General features: G+C 33.0%; 3 protein-coding genes across 7 annotated transcripts; 1 reads left to right on the top strand and 2 right to left on the bottom strand.

The window, feature by feature from the left end:
• Window positions 1-5,327: 5,327 nt before the first annotated feature.
• LOC109816351 (uncharacterized) lies at window positions 5,328-7,158 on the bottom strand. The gene is made up of 2 exons (XM_020381330.3): window positions 6,473-7,158; window positions 5,328-6,347 (listed from the first exon to the last, which is right to left on the bottom strand). Exons 1-2 carry the CDS (start codon window positions 6,983-6,985, stop codon window positions 5,511-5,513), a joined length of 1,350 nt encoding a protein of 449 aa, XP_020236919.1. The 5' UTR covers window positions 6,986-7,158; the 3' UTR covers window positions 5,328-5,510.
• Window positions 7,159-7,442: 284 nt separating this feature from the next.
• On the top strand, window positions 7,443-9,404 carry PNSL4 (FK506-binding protein 16-2). Of its 4 annotated transcripts, none has more exons than XM_020381347.3 (6): window positions 7,443-7,808; window positions 7,884-7,976; window positions 8,053-8,113; window positions 8,204-8,272; window positions 8,444-8,582; window positions 9,091-9,404. In XM_020381347.3, exons 1-5 carry the CDS (start codon window positions 7,500-7,502, stop codon window positions 8,524-8,526), a joined length of 615 nt encoding a protein of 204 aa, XP_020236936.1. In that variant the 5' UTR covers window positions 7,443-7,499; the 3' UTR covers window positions 8,527-8,582; window positions 9,091-9,404. The 4 variants fall into 4 exon arrangements, with proteins under 4 accessions (XP_020236936.1, XP_029130825.1, XP_020236935.1 ...); XM_029274992.2 differs by lacking the exon at window positions 9,091-9,404 and adding an exon at window positions 8,669-9,042; XM_020381346.3 differs by having other exon boundaries at window positions 7,444-7,808; window positions 9,121-9,404.
• Window positions 9,405-10,459: 1,055 nt separating this feature from the next.
• On the bottom strand, window positions 10,460-11,861 carry LOC109816373 (Heavy metal transport/detoxification superfamily protein). Of its 2 annotated transcripts, XM_020381364.3 has the most exons (3): window positions 11,733-11,861; window positions 11,046-11,207; window positions 10,460-10,951 (listed from the first exon to the last, which is right to left on the bottom strand). In XM_020381364.3, the coding sequence occupies exons 2-3, from the start codon at window positions 11,203-11,205 to the stop codon at window positions 10,653-10,655; spliced, it is 459 nt and encodes a 152-aa protein (XP_020236953.1). In that variant the 5' UTR covers window positions 11,206-11,207; window positions 11,733-11,861; the 3' UTR covers window positions 10,460-10,652. The 2 variants fall into 2 exon arrangements, with proteins under 2 accessions (XP_020236953.1, XP_020236954.2); XM_020381365.3 differs by lacking the exon at window positions 11,733-11,861 and having other exon boundaries at window positions 11,046-11,655.

Genomic DNA, 11,861 nt, shown 5'->3' with positions numbered 1-11,861 from the left:
TATTTATGTTAATATTGTTTATACTTAAATACGTTTTTTATTTTTATAAAATAAACTATTTTTATTTTTATTTTTCATTAAAAAATTATTTTTTTATCATTATAAAACTTAAAAATTATATTTGTTTTTTTATTATATAAAATAAGTGTATTTTAATTTTGATCCTCATAATATATTTTAATTTGATTTTTATTATTTCAAATTTCAAAACTATTATTTTTATTTTTTAACATTCATGTTTGATATATAACATTCATTTAACTTTTTTAACTTAAAATGACAGAAAAAAATGTTAATCTAAAATCTTATATATACTACTTAATCTCGTATTATTAGACTGATTATAGTAATACTTCAATCTCATTTGAATTTTCTTTTGTTGGATTATTTTGATAAGTTTTCTTTTTGCTATGAAATTCGTTAATCACAATAATTTTATTCAAACTAAAATATCTGAAATTTCCTTTCGCCTCGAGTTTATTAATTGACATCCTTTTTCAAATCAAGACTCTGACCAAGTCAAATTGTGGAAAAAATTGTAATATTATTAAGAGTTAGTTGAAGGTTAAAATCGTAAAAAAATGCTATAGCTTTTATATATATATATATATATATATATATATATATATATATATATATATATATATATATATATATATTCTAAGAATAAATTTTGGCAGACGTACTTTACTTAGTAACCTGTATTTTATATCAAATTTCAATAACTTAATCATTAAACTAAAAAAAATTTAACTTATAGATCAAGTCTATAAGTTTTTAAAAATTTTGAAAATTATTTGATACTTTTTTCATTAATTCAAATTGGTGGATAATCATAAAAATATTTTATATACTGATTTAAATATATAAAACAAAATATTATATGGTTTTGATTTTTTTTTTTAAATTTGAAGATTTGATTTATACATTAAGAACTTTTATTTTTAATAATTGGATTATTTAAATCCGAAGTAAAATATGATTTATAGTATATCATTTAAATCTTAAACCCTAAACTAGGAGTTACTCTTAGAATATGTGAATTTCTCATTTTTCTCTTTCTCTCCTAATATATATAGGGAAAAGGGATTAAATTATTCAAAGGGTTACTCTTAGTAAAATTACTCTACTCAATAATTTATGGTGTATATTGAATTTCAACTATTCAACCGAAAAATTTAAAGTTTTTAATGTATGAATCAAGTTTAATTTTTTAAAAAAAAATTGAAACTATATAGTACTTAGTTATATAGATTCAAATCAATATGTAAATATTTTTATGATTATTTTTTAATTTAAATTAATGAAATAAAGTATAAAATAATTTTCAAAAAATTTTAGACTTGATTTATACATTAAAATATTTTAATTTAATAGATCATTAAAATTCAATATACACCATAAGTTATTGAGTAGACTAACTTTATCAAAAGTTATTCTTAGAGTAATTTAATCTCTCTATATAGAGAGAGAGAAAATGATTTACTTATTACATGAGTAAATCTATCTAGATTTACTCTACTTAATAACTCATGTATTTACATAAAATTTCAATAATTCAACTGTTGAATTAAAAAGTGTATACATCCCAAAAGGTAGGAGAGTTTATTGAATCTGATCAATTCAACAAGCTTGACAATTCGAATCAAAACAATTAAATTGATTTTTTTTGTTCAAATCCAATCAAAACCAAACCAATTAAATCCAATGTTAATTGGTTTGAGTATCAAATTTACACATTTAAAATCCAACAAACTCTAACCAAACCAATTTATTTATTTATTATCATTTTTTATTTGGTTAACAATTAGTATGTATGTATCATTTTTATTATTTTAAAGACATTTTTGTGTTACAATATGTAGATGTTTTCATTCCTTTTTCAAATATTTAAAGAAACCAATAATAACTATATTGAAATATATTGAGTGTCATTTTCACACTCTACAATGCATTTGAATTTTTTAAATAAATTAAAAAAATAAATAAAAAAAACTATATTACAAATCTATTAATTTAATTAATTTTTAGAACATATTAATTTAGTTAATATTAAAAAATATATCTACTTTAAAAAATATATTTTTTTAAATTTCTTAAAATTCATCGGATATTCAATTACTCAAATAGAACCAACTGAATTTAAATCAGATTGATTCGGTACAAATCAAACAAAAAAAATTATAAAATTTAAGTTAAATGAATTTAATTAATTTGAATTAAAATTTTATATCTCATCTTTTGAGGTACCTTCAAATTAGTCACTGCTATCAGGGTGGATGCTCAAAAAAAAAAAAAAAAAACCAATCGATCCGTTAAACGGAAAGGAAACTTCAATAGATTATATACAAGTCGTGTGTGCTGATGGCGACGTACTCTATTTTCAATAATACTGAAGATAAATAAGAATATAACCAAATAAAAATTACTTGTGTGTCTTAAGGATTTGATTTAATGAAAAGCTGGAATAACTGTAAGACTTTGTCTTTTAAATTTTGTAATGTCACATTATTTAGAGAGTGTAAACAAGAAAGTCAGTCCAAAGAATAATATATTACTATTTTCGTATTTTGGCTTATCGATAGTTAATCAAGGTTGTTAAGTTAGAAGTTTATGTTATGAAAATGGCATAGGTTAAGTTAATTAATAATTTCTTGAATAGGTGCAAGAATTTTTGGTTAATATAGGTTTAAAATTGCTTTGCAAAATGTTTACGAGTTTGGTTTGTTATTTGCTGGCTAGTAATCTGAAGTTTATATACTCTTAAAATAGTTGCTTCAAAAAAAGTAGTGAAATATAACATTTGAATTATGGTTATCCAAGTATCACCTCATTATGTGTACGTGGTATCATATCACTCATAACATATTTTTTTATCTGTAAAATACTTAAATATTATTTGTTTGTTAAAATGATTATTATGGATCAAAATCAATGAATTCAAAATTTGAAAAGTACAACAATCCAAAATAGTTATTTTAAAGTTTAAAAAATTAAAACTAAAAAAAACAAATTAAAACTAAAATCATTTAATTTATAAAGACTAAAAATATATTTAAATCATTCTTCAAGTTTAGTTTTTTTTTTAAAATTCTACAATATACTATATATTAACTTTTTTTTTTACATAGATTTAATTACAAGCTTTTAATAAGAGAACTCATATACGTGTAATCAATATCAAATTGGACAATAAAATACAAAAAAAATATGATAAAAAGAGCCTCTATTAAAGTAAATTAATGGTCAACTCCTAAAAATTAAGCGATTTCTAAAATTAAACTTCTTCAAAAACATTTCTAAGATTTCTAAGATGTTTAAATAAAAAAATGAAATAAGTTTTATTATAAGTTTAAACTAATTTATGTATGAGTTAATTTATAAAAATAAAAAAAAATCATTAACTTCTTAAAAATTTTATTTTTAACTTATAAATTTACTTTTAATTTATTTTTAATCTATAAGTATTAATGAGAAAACTTATCTATACATACATGAGTCTTTTTGAAGGTCTGAACTTAGAAGATGATAGGATGAGAGAAGGGCCATTGAGGGTAGTGAATTAAACAATTGGGCTCAAGTAAGTCACGCAGCAATCCCTACCATTTTGTGTTTTGCAATTATAGAAATAGAGACAAAGAGTTGCTATTCATATCTTTAATTTTGCTCTTTGTACTCCCTACCATTTATTGTTTTGCAATTATTTTTTTTTTGACAGAAACAACCTTTTCGGAAACTAATTTTTAAGACGTAATTTTTTTTGACAAAATGTGACTCGACACTACTGAACACATTACGAAAATTATAAAAACTAATTTCAGTATGATCGGCAAAATGCGAGAAAATAAAAAGATCGAGATGACTTGATAGAAAGAAGGGGAGGGTGAAAGTGAGAGGAAATAAGGGTATTTTAAAAATATAAAAAAAAATGCAAGAAAAGTATTAAACATAATGAGTATGAAGGGAAATGTGACTAAAACACTTTATATCATAACATAAAATATTAATTTAAAATTCTATATTATATTATTTAATTTTTTCAATCAGAGTATTTTATCTCCTCTTCATATTTTTAATTATTATTTTAGATAATTTAATCTTTAATCTTTTTGTCATATTTTAATTTCTATAAGTTTTATTAACCAAAATAATATTTAGATATGAGAGACAAACATTTATACAAATATGAAAATTTTGATTATGATAATGAAGTAAATTAATTTATCTATTTAATTTTTAATTTATAATATATAATCATAAGATAATTAGCCGATCGAAGTAGTTGAGATATATGAATAAAGACTTAAATTTTCTAACGAATATATTGAATTATATTTAAAATGTTATGTTTTTAATGTTATTTAATTATGAATTATATTTATATTTAAATGATTTAAGCTTATTGAATTTTTTATATTATATTTTAATTTTAATAATTCAATAGTGAATTTTTAATCTAGTTATAATAATTTTTAAACTAATTTTTTTTACACATAACAAAATCGTTCATTATGTAGTTAAAGTCTCGTGAATTTGATTTTTATCACCACTCAATTTTTTTTTACATCAATAAGGATTTTGTAAGCCTTTATAAATCCATATTGATCATTTTGTTCCATGAGTTTTGTAATCTCATATTTCACAACTTGTCGATAGTTTTAACTCTAAAAGCTGCCATCCTTTCCACCTGTAGGCGTCAATTTTGGTGATGATCCTGGATTACATCCATGGTATAGACAGAGAAGCTAATTCGGTGGCCCACTCTTTGACTAATTTTGGGGTTAGAAAAACCCAATCTCCTTGTATTTGGGAGGGATATTCCTTCCCCTGCTGTTTCCATCCTCCTATCGAGGAATATTTCTTTGTACTTCTTTCGTTTTTTAATTTTCCAATCAAGTAAAAAGAAGTTGCAGATTTGATAAGTACCTAATGAGTAAGGAGATGGAAATTTAAATTGCTATCCAAGCTAGTACGAAAATGTTACAAATATTTGTTTCAAATGCGAGAACCCAATTGCGAGGTGTGAGCCTATTTTATCCTTTTAATCATTTCAAAGTAATTAATGAAGTACCACTCCTCAGCCTAGAATTTAATGCGATTTTATGCAAATTAGGCTACTCAATAGATTTATTTAACCAAAGGACTTTAAGGAGAAATGACATGGTCAAATATGAATCAAATTAGAAGAGCAAGTGATAAGCACACTTGGATGAGTGAATTGAGACCTGAGAGCAAAAGAAACAACAACTACCACAGGGGAAAATCTATTAGCTGGCATCAACTAAACAATTAAAATAACCAATATAATCTGAAGACGAGCCAAAATCTGTTTGAATCAACTAGTTTTTATTGAAGAACAACAGTATTGAATATGCTGTACACACAACACGGAAGTTTCACAGAATACAGAAACTAAAGAGAACTAGCACTGCTAACAGAGTGAACTAATTACAAACGCACAAAGTTTCACTTCAGCAGAGATCATCGCGGATCACGATGGATGACATTATTCACAGGCCATGGTGATCTTCGATCTCCACCATTGGCTTGACCTGAACCTGAGGCATCGGAGACACACCACAACTTGGACGTCCATCAAGAACAGAACACGTCCCTTGCGTCGTAGTTGTTTCTGCAGAATCTGGAATATTCCCCGCTCCTTCTGACGCTCCTTCACCTCCTATCACAGTGTCATAAGCCGCAGCCACAGGATTAATATGGGGAAACGGCAAGTACACACTATGCACCACAATCTTCACGTTGCGGATCACATCCGCAACCTTAACCCTGACGTAATTAATCCTCATCGGCGCCTGCGTCTCTCCTCCGCCGGAGGTCGTGATGAGCAGTGGCTGGCCTCGTTCCAGCGTCGGTAGAGCAGTCCCGACCGGAAGCTTCTCGAGATCCGCTATGGACAGGTAATGGTTCGGCACGATGTGGAACCTGATGTTGCTGATGTAGGAGTGCGAACCGGCGAAGATAGAGAGGTCGTCGACGGCGAACACGGTCATGTTGTTAAGCGTCACGAGCTCCGCGTACTTCACCTTCATCGCTAGGGCGAGGATGCTGAAGCCGTTGTTGCGGAGCCTGAGCATTGCGTCCCTGAGCATCAGGCGCATGATAGCAGGCTGCACCATGGCACTGGTAGCGTGGAGATGATGCTGACCGTGACCGTGACCGTGACCGGAACGGTGATCCGGATGGAACGGAAACGAGAGCGAGTTCATCCTCTCCACGTCGCAAGAGAACGGAGATAAAGGAGAGACGAATCCTTGAAGGCCGTGGACCACGACCATGCCGTTGTTGAAGAGATCTGGTTGCGTTATCTCTACGCCTCCGACGAAAACCTTCGCCGAAGAGGAAATAAAGTTATCAAACCACCGTAATTAACAGAAAACTAATAAATCTCATTCTAACCGACAAATAATTAATTAAGTGAAATGTAAGTTAAAAATTAAAATCAGATGAAGACCTTCGCGGCGGCGGTGTTGTTTTTGGTGTTCGTGTTCAGGTGGAGTATATCGGAGGTGACGGTGACGCAGCGGCCTGGACTCAAGGTTTCGATCTTGGTGCCGAAAGCGAGTTTACGAAGATAATCGATGGTGAAGAGACCGGGAACGATGTGTTCGCGAAGGAGGCTCGGAACGGAGCACGAGAAGCAGGCGCGCAGAGAGGCGTCGGAGGGAGCAAAGATCGTGGAAGGACCGGTCCAGGCAGAGGAACCGGTGTTTGCGGCGTCGGAGAGCGACGGAGCCGCCGTTGCCAGCTCGTGGAAGCCGAGATGAGACAAGATCGGAGGGAGAAGCGCGGTGTGGGAGAAGAACGAGTGTTCTTGGTTATCGTGTGGAGCTGGTGGCGGTGTTGAGGGAGTGAAGGGAGCTTCGAAGCCTTCGGTAGCGGTGACCTTGGGGCCGGTGAGTATGGCGGCGAAGGAGACGGCGAAGAGGAGCGCAAATCGCAGGGAGAAGGAAGAGGAGTTTTCCATGGCGGAGAGAGAAGAAGCGATGATTGGAGTTCTGAGTGAATGCAGCGGGAAATGAATCGAGTTATTTATATGTGAGCGCGCGAGTGATGGAGGGAACGAAACGGTTTGAGAAGGTCGTTAGGGGAATCTTGGGGAAGCGTGCTTGTTAGTTGTTAGTTGCTAGTTGCGTGGTTGTTAGAGGTCAGAACGCTTTTGAATTTTTTTTTCATCAGTGAAAACGCGGGAAGGAAAGGGATACGTTGGTAATTTTGTAAATTGAGCTTTGCGGGCCAAGGGTTGGGATGATTCATCACTCTGAGACTCCAACCATGTTTTATAGCCCAAATAGATATCATTATGTTTTGCAGCCCAAACAATAAGGGATATTATTTTAAAATAAAATAAAAAAAATGAATAATTGTTGGGTTTAGGTGGACGGTGGACGGTGGGCCCGTGGCGGGGTTTGATATCCGGAGTGAGCCGTAGAAAGAGTTGAAGAGATAACGTAAAACAGCAAAGAGAAAAGAAAAGGAAAATGGCACTCTCACTCTCCTCCTCCTGTGTACGCGTTCCTTCATGTTTTTGGAAACAAAACGGCAAGAGTTGCAAAGCGGCTCCTAAGGTGTCACGTGATAACAAGAATCCATTGCTCGGAATTGGTATTGGGGTCGTAACGGCTTGCGTGATGGGTTTAACGGCGTTGGACGCCGACGCCACCAGAATCGAATACTACGCTACCGTGGGAGAGCCTTTGTGTGAGTACAACTACGTTAAGTCTGGCCTCGGCTACTGCGACATCGCTGAGGGCTTCGGTGACGAAGCTCCATACGCTGAGCTTATCAATGTCAGTAGTTGGTTAATTTATCCATTCTTGTAATGTCCTCTTTATGAATGAATGGCTTATATACATTACATGCAGATTCACTATACTGCAAGGTTCGCTGATGGAACAGTCTTTGATAGCAGTTACAAACGTGCTAGACCTCTCACCATGCGCATTGGTGTTGGCAAGGTACACGACAACTTTTTTTTCTTTTTTTTTTTTACTAGTTTTGCTATGTTGGAACTTACTTATGTATTGAGTTCAGGTTATCAAGGGATTGGATCAGGGAATTTTGGGGGGTGAAGGAGTACCTCCAATGCGAATAGGTATAGTTTTTAATTGGAGCATTTTAAGAATCTTGCATCATCACACGTGTCACACTGTCACTAGCTTGCTAATTTACCATTTTTACCCAGGTGGGAAACGCAAACTGCAGATTCCTCCACACTTAGCATATGGCCCTGAACCTGTGGGCTGCTTCTCAGGTTATGCTTCATCGCATTTCAGAAATTCCTATATTACTATTACAGGGGACAAGCATTTTCTAGTTGATTACTTGAGTTTTACAAAAAAGCTGCATATAGTAACTGTATCATTAATATCAGAAGATGCCTTAAGTCATCAAAGTTGTTACATTTTTTACACTGATTCAACAGGTGACTGCAATATACCCGGCAACGCCACTCTTCTGTATGATATTAATTTTGTTGAGCTTTATTCGGGGAACAGATCAAAGTGAAGGAAGTCCAAAGTGATCGGATACATATAGATGCATATGAACTACACATGGATGGAGTGAGTTTCGAGATCTCCATACAATATTTATATGCTTAAAATAGATAGTTGAAATGGTAACCAAGCACTCATATTTTTGTGTCCAGATTGTTTTCTATATGCTTGAGGAACCTAAACTTGTTGGCTTTCTTTCCTTTTTAACAAAATACTCAAATAGGAAGCAACAACTTCAAATTTTGGACATGTAACCCGGAAGCTTTTATGCATTTGTAGGAGTAAGTAGAAACTGCACGATAAAGCATTGATCACCTGCTTTAGTGGTTTAATCAGTTGGCATTGATTATATCTATAAGCAACATCAAAATTTGATGACACAAGTGATCATACTTGAAACATAGGCTGCTTAATATTTCTACTCTTTTGTGAAACATTCTTTGTGAAATTTACAACATGTTTAATGACCAACTACCTGGTGATATGTAAGATTAATGATAAATGATAACACTCGGTGTTCTTTTCTTCTCTGGTGTGGATTGTCTAAAATAGGTATGATTCTAATTACTGATAGTTTAGAGCAATGAAATGGACATTTTGCTAGAGAATGTGGATCAACTTGTTTGGAAGAATCTCCTTCCTGATTCCAGCTACCTCGAGTTACTGTTCCTGGTTAGTGGAGTTGTACATGATTGACCTGGATACAACTTTTGAGAGCAATGAACAATCCTTCCTGGTGATATAGATTCAGATAATTCACGCGTATCTCTCTGCACATGACATGCGATCAACTTGTGTATTTTTAGTGTAAATGTAATTTTGAATACTCCTCTATGAATGATAAATTTATTAATTCTTCATATGATAAATGTCATCTGTTAGACATGATATGCTTTACCCTTTTGATCTTCCTGTTTGAAATAGGCATGGCTCTATATGCCTTTTCGGAAATAATTTATATGCTACTTGATTAATCATCAGTTTGGCTTAATTCATCTAAAATTAGAAATATTTTCGTAGAGATATCGTAAATCGTAATTCTCTCAAATGTAAATTGTGCTTGTGTCTGGTTCAACTTATTAGGCGAATTAGCCCAGGCAAACTAGCTAACTCAGTGACTGTGCAGCATGTATGAATTCCTTCAACCTTAACAATTGTTTATACCCGTATCACTATTTTGCTTGCAACGTCACGATGATGGGGTGGTGATGATAGTAATTAGAATAATCATCTGCATAATTCTGTTGAATCCTAAATACTATCCCGAGGTTGCATGTGCCTTTACACTTTGTGAGGATCTGGTAAAGGAGAGGGAAACAGAAAAAAGGCAAAGCAGAAAAAGTAAAGTTGATTCCTGCCTCACGTTAATTGAGAGGAAAAGGATATGCCTTCCTTGAACATCATTGTTCCTGTTGGCTCCAGCTTCTTCTGGGAACCAAGTGTATTTGGAATTGAGTTTAAATTATGTATGCTTTTTCAGCACTAGCCCCAATGCAGCCTGTCAAATTTTCTTTTTTGGTGATAAGAGGTGCCAAATGCTCCGGGACTAGGTAGGCAAAATGCAATGCCACTGTTAATATGCATACTACAGGCAAAATATGATCCATGCCTGTTCTGCTTCCTTTCTTTGACTTTATTCCTAGCATTTTTTCCCCACTCTCCTCTAATAATACGTTTTTGATATTTTTCTCTACAACTCCAAGCACGAAAACAGATAAATAAAAACTCAAATTGCAAGCAGACATTGTTTTTATTCACCATTTCATTCACCCTTGCCTATACTTAATTCACATGACATGATCCAGTTTCATTTATGGCAGAAAAAGGCCATAACAATAAAAACTATCATATCTCAAGGAAGGTCAAGGCCCACCAAAACTAGCTATTGCATAGCTACGAGCAGGCAAGGACAGTGTACAATACTGGAACACTGAAGCAAAAAATAGAAAAACAATGATCACATTCACAGCAACGCCTCTTCTCATCTTTTTATGTAAAACAAAAAAAGAGTCAACACTCCTAGAAAGCAATAACGTGAAAATGGACCAGAAAACAAAAAAGAAAAATGCTAAAAGAGAAAAAACACTGCATTAAAATTTGAAAATTTACAATGCTGTGCGGAAAAAACATTTTTGTCTACATGATGGAACATGCATTGGGGTTGTCATCACTGAACATGGTGATGTATGGGTCTTCATATCTTGTGACGGTTCCCATGTTAGCAGGGACCTCCGCTCTCCTCACATAACCAGGGGGAGCCTTCTTGTCATAAGCTTGAACTGCATATGGATGTGCCACCAAGTTGTAAGGCACATAGGGCCAAATCTCAGCCTTCTTTCCTGTTGATTTAGCCTTCTTCAGCACCTTGTTTGGCTCAACATAACCAGTTACTGTCACTTTCTGCTGTTTTCGGTTTATCTCCACAGATTTCACTCCTGCAGTCACCATTTCATTTCATCAGCTTCATGTCGAATGACACCAATAAACAAATAATATATGATGATGACAAGAATGAAGAATGTAACTCACCACTAAGTGAGGAAAGGGCGTTCTTGACCTTGAGCTCACAACCATCACAATCCATTCTCACCTTTAGCTCCACGGTCTGGAACTGCTTCTTCTTCTTCTTGTGGTGGTAGCCACTGCCCATTAGATCAGACAAGTACTCCAATGTACCTCCAACTCCCATTTCTGTATATTCAGAATCAGAAGTGAAACGGTTTATAAACAAAAAGTGAACAATGCTTGTTAATGAATACAGGAACAAAATTTGTAGGTGAACTTCTTTAGTGTGTCTAAAAGAACATAGATTAGGAGGGAAGTCGGGTGGAGTAAAGGGGGTGTTTGATGACAGTGAAGCAAAGGGAGCATATATATATATATATATATATATATATATATATATATAATAGCTAAGTTGATGACTTTCTAGAGAGACCACTTCTTCGTAAAACACATTCATACAATGTTTTTTGCGACATTATTCTTTTTTCTATCTCTGTGTTACTTTAATCATCTTATCCTACACTCTTTCTTTCCTCTTCCAGTCTGTGTATAACAGTTTGTACAAAACTTATAGAAACACATTTTTACTTATTTGAATGTATAAAGAAGGTTTGATGTTGAAAAACAGAGGGAAGCCAGCTCTGAAGCAAAAAGAAGTTGCAAGGAACTTTCTTTATAAGAAATATAAAAAAAAATGGATTCCTCTCCTACCTTGTAATAATTAAAGAAATAATGCTGCTCTAGGTCTGCGCTGTGAAGAACTTGTAAACTACGTTTGAGATCTTATACTTACAGGGGGGGTCACATACCTACTTATATAGACGTTTGGTTTAATCACAT

The sequence above is a fragment of the Cajanus cajan genome, chromosome 2 (assembly GCF_000230855.2).
Source record: "Cajanus cajan strain Asha chromosome 2, NIPB_CcT2T_4, whole genome shotgun sequence".
NCBI lineage: Eukaryota > Viridiplantae > Streptophyta > Magnoliopsida > Fabales > Fabaceae > Cajanus > Cajanus cajan.
Note: the sequence above shows the minus strand (reverse complement) of the source record. Positions and strands in the feature narration are given on the sequence as shown.